Source organism: Crotalus tigris, unplaced genomic scaffold (assembly GCF_016545835.1).
Source record: "Crotalus tigris isolate CLP2741 ecotype Arizona unplaced genomic scaffold, ASM1654583v1 scf7180000018217.1405312, whole genome shotgun sequence".
NCBI classification, from domain to species: domain Eukaryota; kingdom Metazoa; phylum Chordata; class Lepidosauria; order Squamata; family Viperidae; genus Crotalus; species Crotalus tigris.
This window is the reverse complement of record NW_024096887.1, coordinates 582491-605225: the sequence shown is the minus strand read 5'-3', so window position 1 is coordinate 605225 and position 22735 is coordinate 582491. Positions and strand designations below refer to the sequence as shown.

General features: G+C 38.2%; 1 protein-coding gene across 2 annotated transcripts in view; it reads right to left on the bottom strand.

The window, feature by feature from the left end:
* ATF6 (activating transcription factor 6) overlaps positions 1–14202 on the bottom strand; it is a 123682-nt gene extending 109480 nt beyond the window's left edge. For both annotated transcript variants that reach the window (XM_039348974.1, XM_039348975.1), the window contains exons 1-6: positions 14052–14202; positions 10370–10446; positions 7296–7383; positions 2235–2329; positions 1517–1643; positions 227–427 (exon numbers count right to left, since the gene is read on the bottom strand). In XM_039348974.1, coding sequence (XP_039204908.1) covers positions 227–427; positions 1517–1643; positions 2235–2329; positions 7296–7383; positions 10370–10446; positions 14052–14169 — 706 coding nt within the window. In that variant the 5' untranslated portion in view covers positions 14170–14202. The remainder of the gene's footprint in view (positions 1–226; positions 428–1516; positions 1644–2234; positions 2330–7295; positions 7384–10369; positions 10447–14051) is intronic.
* Between the last annotated feature and the right edge of the window lie 8533 nt (positions 14203–22735).

Here is a 22735-nt window from a genome sequence, read left to right as displayed (position 1 = left end):
GACACAGAACTTGATATGTTTGCCACTAGATGCTGACAAAAAACTAACGTAAGTTTAAAAGTTGGACCTATTAAAACTGCACCCATTTAAAGGAATTCTACCTTCAAAATCCTTAGCAATCCTCTCTTAGGAAACTGCAGTGGCTGCATATCACACATTCCACATCACTTGCTGAATCTTGTCAACAGACCTGGCAGGCATCCCATTGCAATCTTAACTCATATACCTTTTGGAGGTGCTGGCTGGATAGTTACAACTGGCTGCTGCTTGGGCAGCGTCAGGAGAGTGGGAAGAGCTGGAATGACAATGGCTTTTGCCTGGAGATTAGGCTGAGTCTCACAAAAGGCACGCAATGGAGGCTTGGGCTGAATTAACGGTTTTGAGGCTGCTGGATTACTTCGATTAATGGTCATCGATGATCCATTTGCTGTAGAAGAGAATGTGCATTTGAAGTAGATTTCTTTTTTTAAAAAGGTTATATTCCTCCTCATGCAATTGTCTGACGTTCAATAGAAATAGTACTGACAACAAGGAGGGCAGGAAGAGGAACTTCATTAAATGAAGGGAACTGTACAACACAACCAGGGATTAAACCTGCCTTTAAAGAATACACACTTTACTTATTCATAATATATGGGCTGGTTCAAACATATCAGCTGGCATCAGACCAAGTAAAGCCTGGCATTTGTACACTCCCTTTTCTTCCTTCAATGCAATAACTGTATTGGCTTTTAAGTTGCTCAAATCCTGGCTTATTCTTAATATAAATTAGAAAAGGTGATCTGGCCATCTTCAAATAAGTGGTACACCATTTATTAAACAGAGTTTGCTTTCAAGCACAGTCTCTAGTTTAAATGGAAAGATAAGCCTAACCAGAGAGGAATAGCGAATTAAGTTCAATTGATTGTGTACTTAGCATAACACTATAGTCTAATCAGCCTAGTGGTTCTATACACTTGAAAATAAATGAATAGCCTTAACTACAGTAACTGTTTCTTATTATGTTTTAGGTGTGGAAATGCTGATATATTATTGCACACCTCCATTTAAAAATCACAAACAAGGAAGACATTATAGAAAGAAAAGTGGCAAAACCTAATTATTCTCAACTAACACTACTTCTACATTATATTTTAATTCACAAAACAGTATGGCAGCACTGTTTAATTCAGCTAATTAAAAGTTTTTAAAAGTGCCAATTTATATGGCTGCAAGTTTCTAAATCCATTTAATGCAATTATTTGTAAAAAATGTGAGCAATAGGGATTATGTCTTTATGATGAAGTATCTTTTCTATAATAATACCACCTATTATATAAGCATACATAATCAAAAAACAAAGCATGATTCTCAGGAACTACTTTGTGCATGTGCAAATGTACTTAGATCTAAGCAAACCAATGAAAACATCTACATGATATTTAACTGAGTGAAAGACAAAATTCTTAGTTATTCTTACTAATTTAGACCACTATTATAATTCCCATATTGGAAAATGGGCAAATAAAAATCATACCTGAACAACGCATAATTTTAGGTGGGGACTTCTCAGTTTGCTCTTTAGGTAATGATGATCTGGAGCTGCGTTTGTCATATAAAGATGCAATGGATAAATGAGAATTAGTGCCAAACTCCACACCTTCCTGGGAATGTTTAAAAAAATTACAAATATTGTAATTTTTCTTGTTACAACAAACAAGCAAAAGACAAATACACACTGGCAGAACTATTTTTCCCAGTTATACTTTAGTTACAATGCATTTAAAACACTTTTGCATAACACAGGGGACCTCAAAAATTCTAAACTAGGCCAAGAAATTATTTGCATTTCAGTCCAAACTCTGCAAATCCTCCAACTACCACAGAAGTTGATAGGGTGGAAACACAGAATAAAGGAGATGTGGAATGATGTTGAGGCCACAAACGTGCAGATCTAACAGATCGTCTCAGTTCTCAGATTTGGCAAATTTATCTTCAGACAGCAAGATCTCACTCACTGACTCTGGCGAGTCTCCTAACCTTGGATTTCAGAACTCTTTGCATCACTCCTTCTGAATGCTGATTGGTTCCCAGATACTTGTAAAGAACCCATGCCAGCAATAAAGGAAAAGTTAACCAGCAATGCAGTTGTTTCTTTGCATCTGGATTAGTTGATGATAATAAAGATTATTTTGAATATTAATCTGGTTAAATATTACCTCATTGCATCTAACTAGCCAAAAGAAATTACTTACAGGTATATGTTGTACTGGAGAGTCCACAGGTAAAGGAGAAGGAACTGAATCTGTTGAAGCAGTTGGTGAGAGAGGTTCTGCTTTGTACTCTATATCTTTAATAGAAAGAATTAAAAGAAAATTAACAGATTCCTCTCAAAAAGGATTGCATCCAAAGATACATTCCACATTCAGTACATTGGAGACTGAAACATAGGGCTTGAATGGTTTGGCTCTAGCCTTCCATTCTGCTTTCCCCTCATAAAGAGGGTACTGGGGATACAGAATTTATTTCTCCTACAGAATCTTTTTACTCTAATTGCAAATTTCACTGTGAATGCACTTGCTGTACAAAACACTGAATTAACAATAAAATGAAAGTAATGAATTCTTTTTTATTTTACATGGGCATTTGGACTGATCTTTCTTGAGAGAGTAGAGTAGAGTAGAGTAGAGTAGAGTAGAACAGAATCCATATTTACAAATAGAATTTGCATCCGTATTTACACAAAGGGAAAAAACAGTCCAACCTATCAAAAACAGTACCGTAAAAAACAGATTAGAAACACAAGTTAAGATAGGCAAGAAAATGGTAAATGAGCACCTGTTCACCCTAGATGAGTTCAAATCACCAGGACCAGATGGATTACACGCCAAGGTTCTGAAGGAACTGGCAGATGTGATCTCAGAACCACTGAACTATATATTTCAAAGATCCTGGAACACTGGGAACTACCAGAGGACTGGAAAAGAGCTGAAGTAGTTCCCATCTTCAAAAAAGGGGGGAAAAATGGATCCAGGAAACTACAGACCTATCAACCTGACCTCAATACCTGGGAAGATCTTGGAAAGATAATCAAGCAACGAATCAGCGAACACCTAGAGGCAAACAAAGTCATTACCAAAAACCAACATGGGTTTGTCAAAAACAGATCATGCCAGACAAATCTTATTGCATTCTTTGACCAGGTGACAAAATTAGTGAACCAGAGGAATGCTGTGGATATAATTTACTTGGACTTCAGTAAGGCATTTGATAAAGTAGACCACAACCTACTACTTGATAACATAGAAAAATGTGGGTTAGACAGCATCACCACCAGATGGATTCGTAGCTGGCTGACCGGCCGTACTCAGCGTGTGGTCTTCAATGGAACAGCATCTACATGGAGGGAGTGTATAGTAGGGTGCCCCAGGGCAATGTTCTGGGCCCAGTGCTCTTCAACATCTTCATCAATGATTTGAATGAGGGGATAGATGGGAAACTCATCAAATTTGCAGACAACACCAAGCTGGCAGGAATAGCCAACATTCCAGAAGATAGATTTAAGATACAGAAGGATCTTGACAGACTTGAACATTGGGCGCTATCTAACAAAATGAAATTCAATGGTGAAAAAAATAAGGTTCTACATTTAGACAAGAAAAACCAAATGTACAGGTATAGTATAGGGAGTACCTTGCTCAATAGTAGCAACTGTGAGAGGGATCTTGGAGTCCTAGTGGACAATCACTTAAATATGAGCCAGCAGTGTGCTACAGCTGCCAAAAAAGCCAACACAGTGCTAGGCTGTATTAATAGAGGGAAAGAATCAAGATCACATGAAATGTTAATACCACTTTACAATGCCTTGGTAAGGCCACACTTGGAATACTGCATCCAGTTTTGGTCACCACGATGTAAAAAAAATGTTGAGACTCTAGAAAGAATACAGAGAAGAGCAACAAAGATGATCAGGAGACTGGAGGCTAAAACATATAAGGAACGGTTGCTGGAATTGGGTATGTCTAGTCTAACCAAGAGAAGGATGAGGGATGACATGATAGCAGTGTTCCAATATCTCAGGGGCTGCCACAAAGAAGAGGGAGTCAAGCTATTCTCCAAAACACCTGAAGACAGGACAAGAAGCAATGGATGGAAACTAACCAAAGAGAGAAGCAACCTAGAACTAAGAAGACATTTTCTGACAGAACAATTAATCAGTGGAACAACCTACCTCCAGAAGCTGTGAATGCTCCAACACTGGAAGTTTTTAAGAGACTGGAACAGCCATTTGTCTGAAAGGGTATAGTGTTTCCTCCCTGAGCAGGGGGTTGGACTAGATGATCTCCAAGGTCCCTTCCAACTTTTTATGTTGTTGTTGTTGTTATTATAGAGTAGAGTAGAGTAGAGTAGAGTAGAGCAGAAGACTTTCGGTTTTGCACAGTAGTACAGCAGCTGAGAGATCAAAGGGCTCCGCTCCCTACGGCTGATTTCTGCCTGCTAGCGGACCCTAAATGGGCCTGAAGTTGCCCCGTAGAGGGGGGAAGTCCCACCGACTGCGGAGAGATGGCGGTCGATCTGATCGGTTTGGGAAAAGTCCTTCAGAAACCGGCAGGAGAAGAGGCTAGCTTCCAAGTCTAGCCCAAGCTACAAGCAACCTTCTAGCCCAAGCTACAAGCAACCGAAATCCGAAAGTACTACTTCAAGCTGACTGTAAACAATGTGTTTGGAACTGGGTAAGAACAGTGATTTTCTCTCTCGTATTTGGAAATTGATTTCTGGGGGGGGGGGGAGAAAAACCACAAGAAGCAAAAAGCCTCTTAAAGTGAGAAGGAGGGGGACTTTTACCCCACCCTCCTGCAGACGAAAGCGGTGAATTAAACTTTTCAGGTGGAATAAAAATATATTGAAATGAAAAGACTATAAGACTTAATTTGGATAAGTTTGAAATCGGTGGAATCTGTTAAGATTTTCCTTTTATATGATGAAAATAGAAGTAAATAATTGTCTATTACTGAAAGAACTGGTGCTGACATCTAGTGGTGGATGAAAATATACAACAACAGCTGCTTTGCTACAGAGACTGGCAAGGCCCAGGAAAAGATAAATTTGATTTTGGTGACCTTCAAAGTCTTAATAACAAAGAACAGCTGTGACCAAAAACAAAAAAAGAGAGAAAGAAAACATCTTGGGCTTTCTACAAAGTGAGAATTATAAACTCTAAAAAAAAAAAAAAGAATTGACCTTTCTGGATTACAAATACTAACTCAACTGTGACTCTAAAGCTGTCTATAGAGAAAGAAAAACTTTAATTTTGGGCTATCATGGAAAACCAGAGATCTGCAGAAAAAACAAACACTTTCCAGAAGGAGATCTATGCTATGTTGCAATTAATTCAAACAACAATAATCTCAAACCACGAGGAAAACATAAATGAACACATCTCCAATTTAACTTTACAACATAAAAATTCTCAGAAAATAAAAATAGAGAGTGAGCAGAAAAAACAGACAATTGACTACGAGACAGAGGAGAGAGATTTCAAGATGGAATTTAACAATACAAGGAAATATGACTTAAGCCAGATGGAAAAAAATTACAAGAAACTCTAGATATGGAAAAGACAAAACTACACTTTAAGATTACAAAATAAGTTTGATTTTTTTCTTGTTATTAATATGTTGAAATAAACTTTTTTTATTATCCTTGATTTCTGTTGCAAGTCTTCGTTCATTCTGAGCCTTTGCTTTCACTAGCTTTTTTGAACAAGCTGACATTTTTCCTCAGCTTGGAGGATTTCAATTTTTTCTAACTCTTTTAAATCTGAAGTTGATTAAACAGTTATACTTCCATAGATAATCAGGAATATTTATTTATTCATTCATTCATTCTCTATAACTGCCCAACTCAACCAAGTAATTCTGAGTGACTTACAGTTTTAAAATGTATGCTTCTCTATAGCTTTTTCATGTCGTAACACAATACCCCAGTCTCTCAGCCTTTCAACCTAAATTTAGTTTCCAATCCCTTCCTTAACCATTCTTATAGCTTGTTTGCTCTTCCTTCCACCACAACAGACACCTTAGGGTGTCCTAAATTGGAAATAGTACTTGAGGTGGGGTCTGAGGAATTCAATATGGAGCAAAATTATTACTTTCCAAGATTTGAAAACAATACTTCTATAAGTATAAACTAAAATTATGTCTGCATTTCTTGCAGACATATCATACTGCTTTATTTGATAAAATACAATTTCAAGGTATTCTTCTACTATAAACAAACTAGCATTTGATTTTTTTCTAAAGGAATTTTTTGCAATTAAATTCTATGCTGTTATTTTAAGTTCATTTTCCTAGTCTGTTGATATTGTTTTGATTAGTTATTTTCTCAATTCTGTATTAACAAAAATAATGAATAGTACAATGTCCAGGAGAGAACTCTGCAACTTCACAAACAACACAGTAGGTCTTGCTAAGTGATGATTTGTTTAGCAACTGTTCGAAGTTATGATGGTGCTGAAAAAAGTTATTTATGACCAGTCCTCAGACTTACAACCAATGCAGCATCCATGCAGTCACATGATCTCAACCTGGGCACTTGGGAAGCAGATTGCACTTGCAACAGTTGCTGTGTCTGGCTTGCACTTATTTCCTAGGTTAACTGCTCTTGATAAGTAGTATATATAATATTACATAATATAATATAATATAATATAATATAATATAAGAATAGAATAGAATAGAATAGAATAGAATAGAATAGAATAGAATAGAATAGAATAGAATCTGGAAGGGACCTTGGAGTCTTCTAGTCCAGCCCCCCACTCAAGCAGGAGAACTTATACCCATGGTGACAAACCTATGGCACACGTGCCACAAATGGCACACAGAGCCCTCTCTGTGGGCACGCGTGCCGTCGCCCCAGTCCTAGGCCTTCAGCTGGTTTCATAAAACCTTTTCACTTTAGGCCTCCGCCGCCGTGCGCAAAAAAAAAAAAGGTTCAATCAATCAATCAATTTCAACTTCTCACAGAGAAAAAAAGAAAAAAAAAAGTTGGAATTGATTGATTGAACTTTTTAGTCCCACTCAGTCTGCCGTTACCACCACAGCCACGCCCACCCGGCACCCAGCGATACATAAGTGGGGTTGGGTTGCAGTTTGGGCACTCGATCTCTAAAAGATTTGCCATCACTGATTATACCATCTCAGACAAGTGATTTCTCTCTCCTGGCTTAAGTTCTCTGAGGAAAAGGATATCTTTTAAAGAGTTATACAATTTTACAACTGCTTACTGTCATAAACAACTAAATCAGAAATTACCTGATGGGGTCTGCTTCATAATATCCCATGTATCTGAATCCCAAGACATCAAGTCTAAATCAAAGTCAAGGTCACCAAGACTGCTTTCCTATAAATGATAGTAAGCAAGGTTATAGGAAGACATGCAACAAAAGAATAGTGGCTAGCTACAAAAGAATTACAGTATTGCTTTCCTTTATCAAATAAGTTCCTTGAAGATAGGTTGAAAATAAAGGATAAAAATGCTAGGCTGCTATCAGGAGATCAATTTTACTACCTTCTCACCTTTGTTTCTTGCCATTATAACTCTGAAACAATTTGCTTTATATATCAAACACAAACTAGCCATGCCTTACAGGACACAACCTAATAGCTACAGAATGTTTACCCAGATAATATTTGACACTGTAATCTTTTATGGCAGTACGTATGTTCTCTTTTATTTTTCAGCAGCATAAGGTATTACAAATGGGAAACTTTGGACCAGCAATATTGCATAAAACACTGCTTTAATAATCCACAGCACTGGTATTTATTATGTCATGGGTACATAAATATTTAAACAGACTCAGTAATTTATTGCTTAAACTACAGAAATGTTTTATTATTTTACTCATTGTCTATTACATATTTGTTAGTACAAGTATAATTCACATATCAATGCTTTTCATGTAGCTTGTCTAAAATTAAAAATTTAAGAACATTAAACTTTCATAAAGCTTTTTAACTTTAAGAACAAGTTTAAGTTTTATAGGGAAGAAATCATCTTAGCCATGACAGCAATATAACACTATTTTACAAATTAATATTTCACTTTCTCCCAATTCCCAATAATCAGATGCCTTAAACAATTCCAAATCCATATTTTAACATGAAAACAATCAACATTTCAGGAATCAAAATCAGTTTTGTCTGACTAGTCACTCTCCAATGAAACACAAACTTAACATCATACATTAGTAATGCAGGATAAAAAGACAGTGAAAGGCTTTTTAAATAGCTAATACAGGTTGTCCTTGACTTATAACAATTAGTTTAATGACCATTCAATAACACTGAAAAAAGTGACTTGCAATCGATCCTCACACTTGCAACCATCACATGGTCTTGTGAACAGAATTTGGATACTTGGCAGCCAGCATGTATTTATGATACTTGTAGCATCCCAGGTTCATATGATTGCCATCTGTAACCTTCCCAGTAGGCTTCCAATAACGTCAGTGAGGGAAACCATTTGCTTAACAACCACATGACTCATTTAATAACTGAGGCAAAAAATGTCACAAAATCAGGTGCAACTCACTTAATGACCATGACACCATGATGCTTAGCAACAGAAGTTCTGGTCCCAACTGTAGTTTTAAGTCAAGGGCTACTTGTACATATAAATACACATAATAAATGAAACATTCAAATTGCAAAAACTAAAATTGCATGTATTGTGAACTGAAAGCAAACTGTTAAAAGTGCAAGTATGAAAGTAGTCATAGGCCAATTTTAGAAATAGTAACTATGTTTTCTGATGTAAATACATTTAATTGGCTCTTCTATAACCTGCGTCCTTTGCTCTGTGCAGCTTGCTAAATAAGAAGAGATTAGACAGCCATTTGTCTGAAATGGTATAGGGCAGTGGTGGAGAACCTATGGCATGCATGCCAGAGGGGGCACTCAAAGCCCTCTTTGTGAGCACATGCGCTTGGTCTTTTTGGCTACATTTTCGCAGGAAAAAGCCATTTCTCAAGTCCCTTCCTAGCCAAAACAAGCCTCCGGAGCGTGCTCGCTCCGAAGACTTGTTTTCGCAGGATTGCTCTTAAGAAGAGTGAGGCGTGTTTGCTCTGGAGGCTTGTTTTTGCTAGGAAGGGGCTTGAGAAATGGCTTTTTCCTGTAAAAACTTGCAGTCTCTGCCAGATCTCCATTGGGATAAAGTCTTTTAGCTCCTATAGATCACTTCCAAATGCAGCCAGTCCCTGTGTTTGTAAGCGCTCCATAGGTGCGGAAACCTTTTTTATCCCAACGGATATCTGGCAGAAGGCTCTGTTTCTCAAGTGCCCCATTCCAGGTATACGGAGCTTGAGGGCCCTGAGGCTTGTTTTCACCAGGAAAAAGCCATTTCCCAGGCCCCTTTCTGGTGAAAATGGAGCCAAAGCATACCTTGCTCTTATTGAGAGCAATCCTGTGAAAACAAGGATGACAAAAGACAACACAGTTCATTCTGAAAATGAAATCCTTAAAGTGTGGAATTCTCTTCCAAATAATTTTAAGTCAATGAAAGTACTTGGGATTGCTTTCCTTACTTTGTTTGGATCATCTTATGCTTGTGAGCAGCTGTTTTCAGCTTTGAATTATATCAAATCTGACACCAGAAATAGACTAACAGATGACCTGAGTGCTGCATGTGTTGCTCTCAAACTTACAAAATATGAGCCAAGGTTAGTTAAATTATCAGCATGCATACAACAGCAAAAATCACATTAATTCTTCAAAAGCATGCCAAATACAAACTTTTACCTTTCAATAAAAAGTTGTTTGTATCACTGAAAGCTTTGTTGTTGTGTTTTTATTTTAAGACAAAAGATGTTAATGTATGAGTTCTTTTTTCTAAACTAAAACCTTAGTATTCAGGTTAAATTGCCGTGTTGGCGCTTTGCGATAAATAAGTGGGTTTTGGGTTGCAGTTTGGGCACTCGGTCTCGAAAAGGTTTGCCATCACCGGTACAGGATCTCCTGCTTGAACAGTGAGTTGAACTAGAAGACTCTGTTATTCTGTTATTTAAATAGATGGATTGTTTTAGATTTCTTGTGTTAAAGCTACAGCAAGTTCCAACTGCTGCTAATCAGAAAAAAATATGTTTTATACTATTCTTGTGATTAGGAAGATCATAAAAGCACCAAGGCTGATAAACTTCACTAGCTGATCTTTCTATCACTTCTCTCCACCTATTAAATATGGCCATTTTCTGTTCTATTTTCTTTTCTGTAGTTGAACAAAATCCTAAATCCCTTGACATAAAGTTCTTTGTAGCATTTTATTGGATTGAAAAGAATAAAAACCAGTATAAAAAAATTAAGGTTAAGAATGCTTTCCTTTTACTCACATAGGTTTCATTCTCTACATCTAGCTGAAGTTCATCTTCTCCTAAGAGATCACCAATTTCACTGAAGAGAAGAGACTCTAGGATTTAAATAAGTACATAGGGTATATAAGTCACACAAAATAATTCAGGCTTTCCTCATTTCCTAGAAATAAGGAACAGACCATTCCACTGGGCAAATTCTGCAGCGATAACAAAGTAGCAGGACATAATTTTATTGTATGTCATTTCAAATTTTCATTCCAGGATTCAGTGTTTAAAATATAGAAATGCACACTTTTCAGGAAACGGACTCTTTGCCAAGTTTATTTACATATTATATATGTAAATGACCTCTTCAGTCATCATGGACTTTAGGTGGTTTACTAAAATAATAAACCTACATTTTAAAGCTTCAATAACAAAGTTGCAACAGTTAATGTCAATTAATACCAAAATATATAGGCATGAATATACACACATTTCTATACCCTACCCATAGCCCAGCCCCCCAAAGGCTTCTGGAAAAAGCAAATTTACAAGCGTCCAGGCCATCCTTACCTCAGGAAGCAAACTGTTCTATAAGGCAGTTGTCAGCAAAACATCCAATGTTAGGTCCCCTCCTGATAGATGAGAACTCTTAATAGATACTCTCTAGCCATCTGGGGTAGATAGCTAGAGGCTACCTGAGAAAGATGATCTCTTAGATACCAAGCACTGAGGGCTTTAAAGGTAGCAACAACCATTATACTGAATTGCATTCACAAACACACTGGCAACCAATTACAACAATAGTGTATCATTACAGTACCAAGACTGGTCAACAAACATGCTTGCTCTTGCATTCTGGACCAGCTGAAGTTTCCAGGTAGTCTTTAAGGACAGCATTAAGGAGATCAAATTACAGAAATCTAATTAGGAACATCCTGTTTCAGATAAGGTCACAAGTGGCATACTAGCCCCAGCTGGGCAATGGCCCTCCTGCTTACATGGTTTCCCAGAGCTATGAATGAAACTATGAACTCAGAGGAGCACAACCCTTTCAAGAATCAAAGATGGTATAATTCTGGAATCAGAATGTTCTTCAATTAAGAGTCACTCTGTCTTGTTTGAGTCAAGTTCCAGCCTGCCTTTCCCCATTCAGTTCCTGAAAATCTCCAGGCCCTGGGACAGGACATCTGCTGCATCTCTCACTGGGCTCAGTTTGCAGATTAGAAGGCATATCATCAGCATCCCAATGGATGATCTCTTCTGGTTCTTTCATATTCAGTAGTGGTTAAAAGTTTCTGAACCCTTTTAAAATTTTCAGTATTTCTGCATAAATATGACCTAAAATGTGATCTGTTTTCCACAAGTCCTAAAGCTAAATAAACAGAACCCAGTTAAACCAATTAGTTAAAAAAAAGCATAGTTCATTTATTGAGGAAATGATCCAAAGCTAGATATCTGTGCATGGCAAAAGTACATGAACTTTTCTTTTAGGAATTGGTGAGCTCTCTTTGGGCAATAAATGCAACTAAACATTTTCAGTAATGTTGACCAGTTCCACACGTCAGCTTGGGGGAATTTTAGCCCATTCCTCCTTCTAGAACAGTTTCAACTCAGGGATGTTGGTGGGCTTCCTTGCATGGACCGCTGTTTCAAGTCTTTCTATAATATTTTTATAGGATTAGGGTCTGGACATTGACTTGATCTATTTTTTGAGTACTACTCTCACTTGGCACTAGAGGAACCAGCAGACTGTTCAGCCATGCTTCCTGCACAGAGCCAGTGCTACAAAAGAGAGTCTTGCTATGTTTATGATCTGAAGCTGAGTTCTCTCCAGTGGTTTTGTATCTTCCAGGAAGTAGCTGTGTTTTGAAGGACAGGGAAAGAAGTAATGGAAAACAGAATGAGGTTTTTCATTTTGCTAAGACTAGGCTTTTAGTAGTTCCAACTGAACCCAGCAGCTCTGCTCACTAGGCAAGATGGTCTAGGACAGACATGTCAAACACAAGGCCCGCGGGCCGAATGCAGCCGGGAAGGGCCCAGATTTGCCCCCTCCGGGGCTGTCCCAGAAATGGCAAGGGACTGCCCCCCGCCCCCCCACTGCCCCAGCTCTGGCCCACCGCAACCCAGCTGGGCGCCTTGGAGCACGTGCAGGAAACAGCAAGCACTCAGGGGCTGGTGGTGTGCAGCAGCAGCTCATTTGCCTTAGCCCGCCCCTCCCAGCTTAACCCCGTCATGCCCGGCCATGCCCCACTTTGCTGGGCTTCTCATGTGGCTCTGTTTTGCCAGGCCAGAAAGGGTGAGAAGGAAGAGAAAGCAGGAAGGGTTTCTGTGTATGTGTCTGTGTGTATGTGTATGTGTATGTGTACGTGTACGTGTATGTGTATGTGAGGGAGAGAGACAGAGACAGAGACAGACAGAGAGAGCCAGGAGTGCAACTTGCAACTTGCATGATTATTTTCATTTGGATACATCCACAGGCCTAAGTAAATAAACTACAGAAGCTCAAAGTCTAGGAATTCTTTTTTTGTTTCTCTGCTAACACATCAAAGTCAAAAACCATAATATATTGATGATATCTAATCCTTAGCATCCTCAGGAAGGAAAAGCTAGAGAAGGATCTGGTTCAAATATCATGGAATGTTTTATCCCTTCCACCACTGACAGGAGCCACACAGAAGATATTTTGTGTGCACCATCACAGAAATTAAACAAAATTATTTGTAATTAAACAAAATTATTAGATTTTTGCACAATCTATAAATGGAGTCATAAGCTACCTGTGGACAATTATAACAGGAGTGCAATACTGGAGGACAGTCAACATTTTTCTCTCATGCCATTTCCCCATCTGAAGCATCTTCTTCCCACCCCCCAAAAAAGGGTAACAAGGCCATCAGCTTTAGAGGCAAGAATGTCATTTGGGCATTCCTGAGCAGCCCATTTCCATTAGAGTTGGCCATTATAATAACCATAATACAAGCATTTGGTGATTTAGGTATTGTATACTCCCCCCCCCCCCAATTTCTCTTTCTCCCCTCGACTGCATTTTTTTAAAGAAAATAATTCTGAAGGCAGAAATTGTCAAGGCTTTTAATGATTCTACAAACTGTTCCAGAAATTTTTCAAGTTGGAGAACAGTGTATAAAGCCATCAATCTAGTTAATAAATATATATATATTTTTAGAAGTCCTTGCTCTTCCTCAATCAGGTTCCAACCTTATTTAATTGAAGTTTCACCGAGTGCTTATACAGAACCTTTTGTTAAAAAAACCAAAGGAAATCCATGAGCCTCTGCCACAAATTTCCTTGATGGCTTTTAACAAGGTTCTTCCTCTCCAGGAATAAACGCCAACCCCTCAACATAGGAATAAAACAACACATAGGTCATAGGAAATACGAGGGGGAGACTCATAAGGGAAAGCTGGCGGCTGAACCTGTGGTGGGAAGATCCCTAGATAAACTTAGCCAAGTGCCTCTCTTAAACGAATCTCTGTTTCATACAGCGATCGTAATAGCAAAATAAGGAAACAGGCCGAAAGAGAGGCGAGGGAATGGGGACTTAAGAAGGGGAAACAACTAGAAACAGAAATGAACAAACCAGCCCCACATGGCAACTCTCACTAAATCTCTTCTACGTGAGGCAATTCCCCCCACCACCCAATTACTGCCGGCGGTGACCAAGTAGCCGCCGAGCTTTTCCCTCCCACGGCTTTACCCCATTCGAGATTAGGGTCTCCGGAGGGCCAGCTGGCGATCGACGCCGTCATCGCTGCCGCCATCTCTGTCTTCCGGGATTGCACACCAAGATCGAAAGTTACGTAAACACGGTACATTCATCCTACTCGCAACCCCCGCCCCTCGACTACAAAGGCCGCGAAGGACCAAAATTGTTGAAACAACGTTAAGCTTCTCCCTATTTTGGTCTCGCTTTCACAATTCCTCTGCGGAAGTTAGCGACAACAGTGAAGCTGGAAGACGTTTCTGTAAATAATGTTGTCTATACAAGCTTTTTTCACGCTTTTGAAAAGACAGGCTAGGAACTTTTTTAAAGAACTTAAATTCAAAGAACTTAAATTTGCAGCCTTGTAGATTTCAAGGCCCAACTGGGCTCCCTGCTTTAAAGTTTTTGTTTTGTTTTGTGTTTGAGTCAGTCATGATTGTAGAATTCTTGGTGCTCTCTGAGCTTGGTTGTTTGCTTGAAGACGTTGCATTATCCAACTAGTTAACATCGTCAGCGCTTAATGATCCCCTGCAGTTTTCTTGGCAAGATTTCAGAAGTGGTTTGCCATCGCTTTAGATACCTTTGTACAATCTCACTTAGAGCTGCTACAGTTGGTTGTGGTGCCTGAGTGCTGTGCTTTTAGCCCCAAATCAAAAATTCTGGAAGCAGAAATGTGGTCTTGGCATTAGATTTTTTTAATATAATATTTTATTGGTTTTCTCATTTTACAATTGAATATTTAAAAAGCAACGTGTTGACTGGGTTAATCAATATTTCAATAGCGTACATAAGTCTTTAGTATAAATCTCATGTTACAACATCAAATATTTCCTCTTTTTCTGTTAATATCTACTATCTCATATTGGGCTAGTACAGTTCTTATTATTATCAACTAAGTAAAAACATCTTTGTTACAGTTATCAATAATTTTTAGCTTATACCTTAATTGCGTTTACGCTTAATCCTTGTATACAATCAATGTCCTGTTGTTGCTTTTTTTCAGGCTTTAATTTCCATCAATATTTAAATTAACATTATTATTTATAATTTCCAAGTATTTTATATTTAGGTGACCAAAGTTTCCCTTATCTCAACTTCTCCCTTTTCCCCCTTTTTTAGCAAAGTCTAATATTCTAGTTACACATCTATTTGATTATACTCTTGCTCTGTTTTCTAAAAGTTATCTATTTTCCACCATGTTAAACCATCTAAGTAATAATACAGTATCTCCTCTATAAGTCAAAACAATTATATGTGTTGTCTGGGTTAACCAATAGTTCAGTATATCTTTATTGTGTTTGCACTTAATATCCTTATATAAACAATGTCCTATTATTGCTTTTTCCCCTCAAACTTTAATTTCCCATCAATATTCAAGAAAACACAAATCTATGATTTCCAAATGCTTTATGTTTAGGTGACCAAAGATTTCCCTTATCTCAATTTCTCCCTTTTTCCCTTTTCGTACTGAAGTCTAATAGTCTAGTTACACATCTTACCTATTCAATTATAATATTACTCTATTTTCTAAAAATTATCTATTTTCCACCATATTCAACCTTCTAGTTAGTAATATGAGATCCCCTCTAATAAATCAAAACCCTTATTTTCTTCAGCCTTACTCTGGCTTTCTTCCTTTGCCAGCTAACCTTCCATGTCAGTGCCTTTGAATCATCATATAGTTCTTCCTCTATTTTTATGTATATTATTTGCAATAAGAAAGACCATTTGGCTGAAGTTTTTTTTAGAAGAACAAGCCCATTGGTATTCATTAAATTGCCTCCCTATTACTCCAATTTCCCACAATTGTCCTGATAGGTTTATCTTCCATTCAGTCTGTTCTTCTTCCTTTTCCTCAAATTTATTCTGATTTCTTAATTTGTAAAAAGTCTTTTCCATTTTCAATGTTGTCACTCCCTTTTCTGATTTTTCAGTTGGCTGGGTCTGTTGGTAAGTTGTCTTAGTGTTTAGTTGTTCCAATTTTCCTTTTGTTTTCTGCATTGTTCACTCTTTGCTTGTAGTCAAAATCTGGGTTTATACATTTAAGCCAGCACCTTGTTCCTTTGTGTTGCTTCTTATTTTCTCACAAGCTGAAAGGATGTTTTTGTGTATTGATTTCAACATGGAAAGGATTTTTTCCTGGTTTTCATCAGTATTCTCTTGCTAGTATGTTAAATTGAAGACTTTAGAATCAAACGTTAAAAATAATTTTTTGTCTTTTGTAGCTGGGTATTGGACATCTATTTCACGTTTTATAGGCGGTCTTTATGGTAGAAGTTCTTTATCAAGTAATAATTTATAATCCAAGGTGTTCCATCATCTCGTGTAATAACAATGCTTCTCATGCAGGGAAAAAAGAAAGCACTTCCCCAAGTAAAGCTCTGAAAATCAGTAAAAGTTTACATTCATAGTTCAAGCAGGCCAGATAAGCTGCCCAGAAATCCCTTCTTTGCAGCTGGGTTTTTCAAAGGTGGTAACTGTCAAGGTCAAACAGATATTATCTGAAGTCTGGGCTTCAAACCAAGTCTCTTTTAGCCAATAACAAATTTGCCACAAAATGTCACCAATGCCATTTTAAGCTTTTTAAGTCCAAAACTTATATGGTGGTTTTTCAAGTCTTATTTTTTTAAAAAATAAAAAAACAAAAGTCTTCAATAAGAAAAAGAACACTTTTAGCCCCCAAGTTTCAAAAGAATATATGTCCAATTAGATTAAAATTATTTTTATAATTGCTTTGTTTCCTCTGGGTAGTTAGTCGCCGCTTTTCTTAGAGGGTGGGGTAAAAATTTCCTTCCCTCCTCACGGGGAAAAGTGCTTTGGGCAGCTTTTACAGGAAAGAAAACTTAGAATCTTAAAGAGAGGATCAGGTCTCACCCAGTTTCATCCACGTTGCTTGAAAGTTGCTTGGTAGTACTTTTCACTTCAGCTGTCAGCAGCTTAGTAACCGGCCACGTTGGTATGGTCGGTCATTCCCCCATTGGTTTGGAGGGCTTCCCCAGATCAAATGGAAGTGCCGCTGTCCTTCCGCAATCAAATAGGGGGGCCCTCCTTGCTTGTCGCCTCTACGTGGTGACTTTCAACCCTTTCCAGTGGAACAAATTCAGACGCAAAAGACGGAGCACATCTTCCTGCGTCTGCGGCACCGCGATGCCAAGCCAGAAGTCATCTTGGCATTAGATTTAACTGCATCAGAAATTATGCAGGTGAAGTGGCCTGATCTTTCACACTTCTAACATATAATGGGGTTGTGGTAACGCACCCTCCAATAGTTTTTACTAGACCCCGCATTACAAGAATAAAGCTCAGATGTCAGAACCCATTCTTTTCCTGGGGGAGGATCTATTTCAGTTCTCTCCATTTCTTTCTGCGGGTTCTGCCATTCCCCTGAGGGGGAGGGGGGAAGGATCTGTGGTATGTTTTTGCTTTGCTACAATGTATCCTTTCCGCTATTTCTACATACTTACTCTTTGAACTATCTCTCCCTTGTTGTCAACCAGAGGTGAGAAAGGAATGTGCCTCTGGCCATCTGGCTTATCTCTCACTGCGGAAGGGAAGATGCGAAGACCCAACAACATTTTCACAAGCATGGGAGTGGACCCTGTTATCAGCTCCGTTCCCACAGCAGACTTAACACCTAGGGATTGGCTCATTTAAACCGACTGGATGAACTATTGGGGTGGGGTTTGCTTAGGACTCTTTTAACCTATTGATCTAAGCGGGAAACCCTCAGATCCTTCCTTCTATGCCTGCTCCTAATAAAAGTTCCTTTTGGAATGAAACTGTTCCAAGAGTCCTGCTTTCTTGGGATGAGGTTTTGAAGTGGGTCCTGACAGCTCAGGAAAAAAAAATACAGAAACGATGTTTCACTCATGAAGCCCCTAACTATCGTGAAAAGCAGAAACATTGAATCAGACCTGTTGATTCACAAAGAGAGCTCAATGGAGGTAATAGACAGACTAAAAGATAAGGGGGTAAAATAAATTACATTTGTTTGACAGGATTAAAACCCAAGGAAGTCAGTATTTTAGACCCATTGCTAGTCTTAGCAAAACAAGCTAAATGAATCTAATAAAAGCACACAAAGCAAGCCTCCAAATTACAAAATGCTGTAAAACTGTATAAAAATCCTTGTAGTCATCAAATCAATTTGTTAGCTGTCCCAGAATTGTATGCTATTGCTGGTTCTACTCATCAATAAACAGGAACCTTCTTTTAAAAGCAGCCTCTATTTTATTCCCAGCTTGGAACTGGACCTGATTTTTTTTTCAACAGGGTCAACAATGATGATGAAAACTGATACAAAATCAATACAGGGAAAATAGTGCTAAGGGAAAAGTGGAGTTGGGTACTGTGTGAATCAAGTCAAGGTCAGTTCCTGCTGGAAAATATGGTGATGATGATGATGATGATGATGTAATTCAGTCCACAGAGAGAAAAAAGAGAAAGTGGTAGAGAAAAAGCACACTCAGGTGTAAAATCTGTAGGGAAAAGACTCCCAAAAGGTGAGGAACAATGATAACTGGCCTGGGGCCAGAATACATGATTTGAAGAACCTGCTGACCTAAGGGGAAATTGCTGCTTTGAGGTGTAGTCTTAGTTAAAATCTCTATATTAATTATTTGCTCTATATTATGGATGTGCTTACTTTAGATATAAACCTTTATAAAAACAAAAGACAATGTATTGATACAGTATGAAAAGAAAATATGGTTTGCAAAAATATAAAAACATAGTGATATGATATTAGTGTAAACTGTATCTAGATTTCTTTTTCTGTGTTGCCTCCAAATTCTTTCCCCCCCCCCTTTTTTTTTGCACTTTGTGTAACATTGCTCACTTCAAAGAGTATAGTGTGATGAATATAAATATATGTAAAAAGACTCATTGTCCTTTTAATTGTGAGTGTGTCCTGTTCTCAGCTGCTGGAGCATGAATTGACTTGACAATGTTAGACATATAAGAAAGGCTGAGAAAATAGAGAAAATCAAGGAAAGTCTAGGCAAGGATTTGCTGGAAATAAAATGCACAGAGTTGTCGTCCAAGCCAGAAGAAACACATATAAATGATAAAATCAGTTATACCGTTTGAGAGAAACTTTTCAGAAGGCTAGATGTCCCTTAGAGGATCTAAATTGGTTCAGATTAAGAATAAAAGACAGTTCTGAAATATGAATACAGATTCCATCCAAACAATTTTATAGTCTAACCATCTCTCTAACAGGTGACAAGAACTAAATAATTGTCCAGAGATCTTTTGCAACATTGTGGAAAACTTTGCTGATCAGAGCAGGATCTGTCTATACTGGAGCCTCTTCTGTAGGGGCATCTCTACTTTTGTGGGGTTTTGTTAAAAACACAATTGCTACTCAGTAGGCAAATGAGTATAGCACAATACAAATATTGGTATTATTTTAATCACCTAAAACATTACAATTTCCTACTGCTGCTGTTTTAGTTGTTTTAAACAAAAATAAGTAAATCACTGTCTTCATATCACAATCATATAATTTATAATATTGCCCCAAACCACCCTATTTTCTTCCAAGTTACAAAAAAATATAGATTTTATGAAACAATAACATTTATTTGAAAATAATGAATTTTATTACATTTACGATCCTCCCATTATAATCATATCTTCCATCACTATGAGATAGATTAGGCTGAAATTTGACAATATCAAATGAATTTTGTGAGGATTTCAATGTTACTACTTTAGCATGCTAGGAAAGTTGCCTTTTCTAGTTGTAAATACTAGTAGACAATGAAAAAAGCAATGAAATGTAGCAAGATTTAGAGTCTGAAATATTTAACTGTGTTGGAATAATAAGTCAACTAACAATACCTAACCAGATAATTGACAATAACAATAACAATTGTTATGCCTCCGTCTGAGCCTGAATCTGCAGAGGAAAATGAACTGGAATGGGACCCTATGGAGGCCGAGGGAGAAGTGTTTGTGGCTTCAGAGGAATGTAGAGAAGAGCAGGCCGAAGCAGGCCAGGGCCCTTCAGGATTGGAACAGGAGGACCAGGAGAGGCAGAGTTCAGGCGATGAGCAAGGGCCACCCCACCTGATCCTAGAGCACGGAGAGTGGAGAGAAGGAGGGAACAATGCAGGCAGGCTCAGCATCCCACCCTTCTCCACAAGGAACACCTGAAGATTGAGATTTAAGGAGATGCTGTGGGGAGGGACATTTGTCGGGAACAAACACTGATTCTTAGAGTGTTTTGTATTACTGCTGATCTCTTGTTCTGTGACTTCTGTTTGGAAACCTGGAAACTCGAACTATTGGATTGACTGACCACATTACTTGAATGTTTAAAGACCTTGGACTGTATTTCGGATTCTCTCTTTTGAAAACTGCTCAGGCAAGCTAGGATTCAAACAGACTTGTTAAATTTATGTTTTCTTCCTTGTTATCTCTATGGCCTTGAGTACTTTCTTGTGCTAATCAGACTGTATTTGAACCTACTTTCAACCAGAGTCGGCTGAAGGTGTGTGTGTGTTCTTTTGTTGAAGGCTTGCCAGCAAAAGTGGGAGCATTTGAGGAAAATTTGGAGCAATAAAAGAACTGTTTGAATTGCTAGCTGACTGTGCTATGCCCTGGATCATCACACAATAATAGAGTTGGAAGGACCTTTGAGATCTTCTATTCCAACCCCCTGCTCAGGCAGGAAACCCTATATCATTTCAGACAAATGGTTGTCCAGTCTCTTCTTAAAAATGTCCATTGTTGGCACATTCACAACTTCTAGAGGCAGGTTATTCCACTGGTTAATTGTTCTAATTATCAGGAAATTTCTCCTTAGTTCTAGGTTGCTTCTCTCTTTGATTAGTTTCCATCCATTCCTTCTTATCCTGCCTTCAGATGCTTTGGAAAATAGCTTGACTCCCTCTTCTTTGTGGCAGCCCCTGAGATATTGGAACACTGCTATCATGTCACCCCCAATCCTTCTCTTTATTAAACTAGACATACCCAATTCCAGCAACCATTCTTTATATACCATAGTTTAGCTTCCAGTCCCCTAATCATCTTTGTTGCTCTTCTCTATACTCTTTCTAGAGTCCCAACATCTTTTTTACATCGTGGTGACCAAAACTGGATGCAGTATTCCAAGTGTGGCCTTACCAAGGCATTATAAAGTGGTATTAATACTTCACGTGATCTTGATTCTATCCCTTTGTTACTGTAGCCTAGAACTATGTTGGCCTTTTTGGCAGCTGCAGCACACTGTAACTGCCAAATGATAATGGTGTTCAAGTAGTACTCCAGTTTTTCTAAATTTGCACCCAAGGCACCTATCAGTATTGGTATATCTTTTATTTCTTTTGCCACAGTTATTCTATTTCTATTTTCAGGTCTTTGTATTTTGTGATTTTCTCCATTCTATCCCTCTATTAATGCAGCCTAGCACTGTGTTGGCATTTTTGGCATCAGTAGCACACTGCTGGCTCATATTTAAGTTACTGTCTACTAGGACTCCTAGATCCCTCTCACAGTTACTTCTACTGAGCGAGGTGCCACCTACATTGTACCTGTGCATTTGGTTTTTCTTGCCTAAATGTAGAACCTTACTTTTTTCACCATTATATTTCATTTTGTTAGATAGCGCCCAATGTTCAAGTCTGTCAAGATCCTTCTGTATCTTAAATCTATCTTCTGAAGTGTTGGCTATTCCTGCCCACTTGGTGTCATCTGCAAATTTGATGAGTTCTTCATCTATCCCCTCATCCAAATCATTAATGAAGATGTTGAAAAGCACTGGGCCCAGAACAGTGCCCTGGGGCCCTGACCAAACTGTACTTTTGAGATAGTATTGATTTTTAGAGCATTTTAATAACTAGCCATGTTAATCATAATAAAGGGAATTCTCATTTAAAATATAAAGCATGTTTGACTCCTGAAAATGAACAGTATATGATCAGCACTTTTGAATTTTCATGTATTTGCTACATGTGCAGAATGTGTCATTGATTGCAGCATATAATTTTCTAAAGTTGCTGTCAGAATCCAATTATATTTCATCTCTAGTTATCAACTATAGAAAACCCCATTTCTGCCTTCTCTGGATTCTCTCATACGATGAAGGGAAAGGGTGAACAAAGGGGCTTTATGGCCCTCACTTCCTTCAGTACACTTCAAAGGGACTGAATGTGGATATCGCCAAAAGGACTAACCATAAGAATGGGGCTATTACCTTTCATGTACTCCTCTCTGAAGTCTCCATCTAGCCGGCAGTAAGGAAAAGGGGGTGGGAGTGTAATGCCTGAGACTGTCACTGGAAGAAGGGGGTGATTGGGTGGGGCTACTGGGGAACCCCTTAAAACCTTGAATGGGAGAGCTTGGACCCCAAGTCCTGTCTAGAACGCCTGCAACCATTTTCTCTTAATAAAGGATGCCTGTTGGAAGAACTATTCCAAGAGTTCTGTCTTCTTAAGATGCAAAGTGGGATGGGTCCTTACAGTTGCCTTCTTTCATTTGTTTTTGAAAACAAGATTCTAGCCATTATTTAAAAAGAAATTCCAGTATGTGAACAATTTTTGGTAAAGTCTCAAAAACCACAAGGGTGGCCGCAGAAACATTTTGAAAAGTTGGATATTCTCCTTCAAAAATATAGAGCACAGATGTTTTCTGTGTATTTTTTGTATTTTTCTTTTGCATTATGAAAAGTAAGC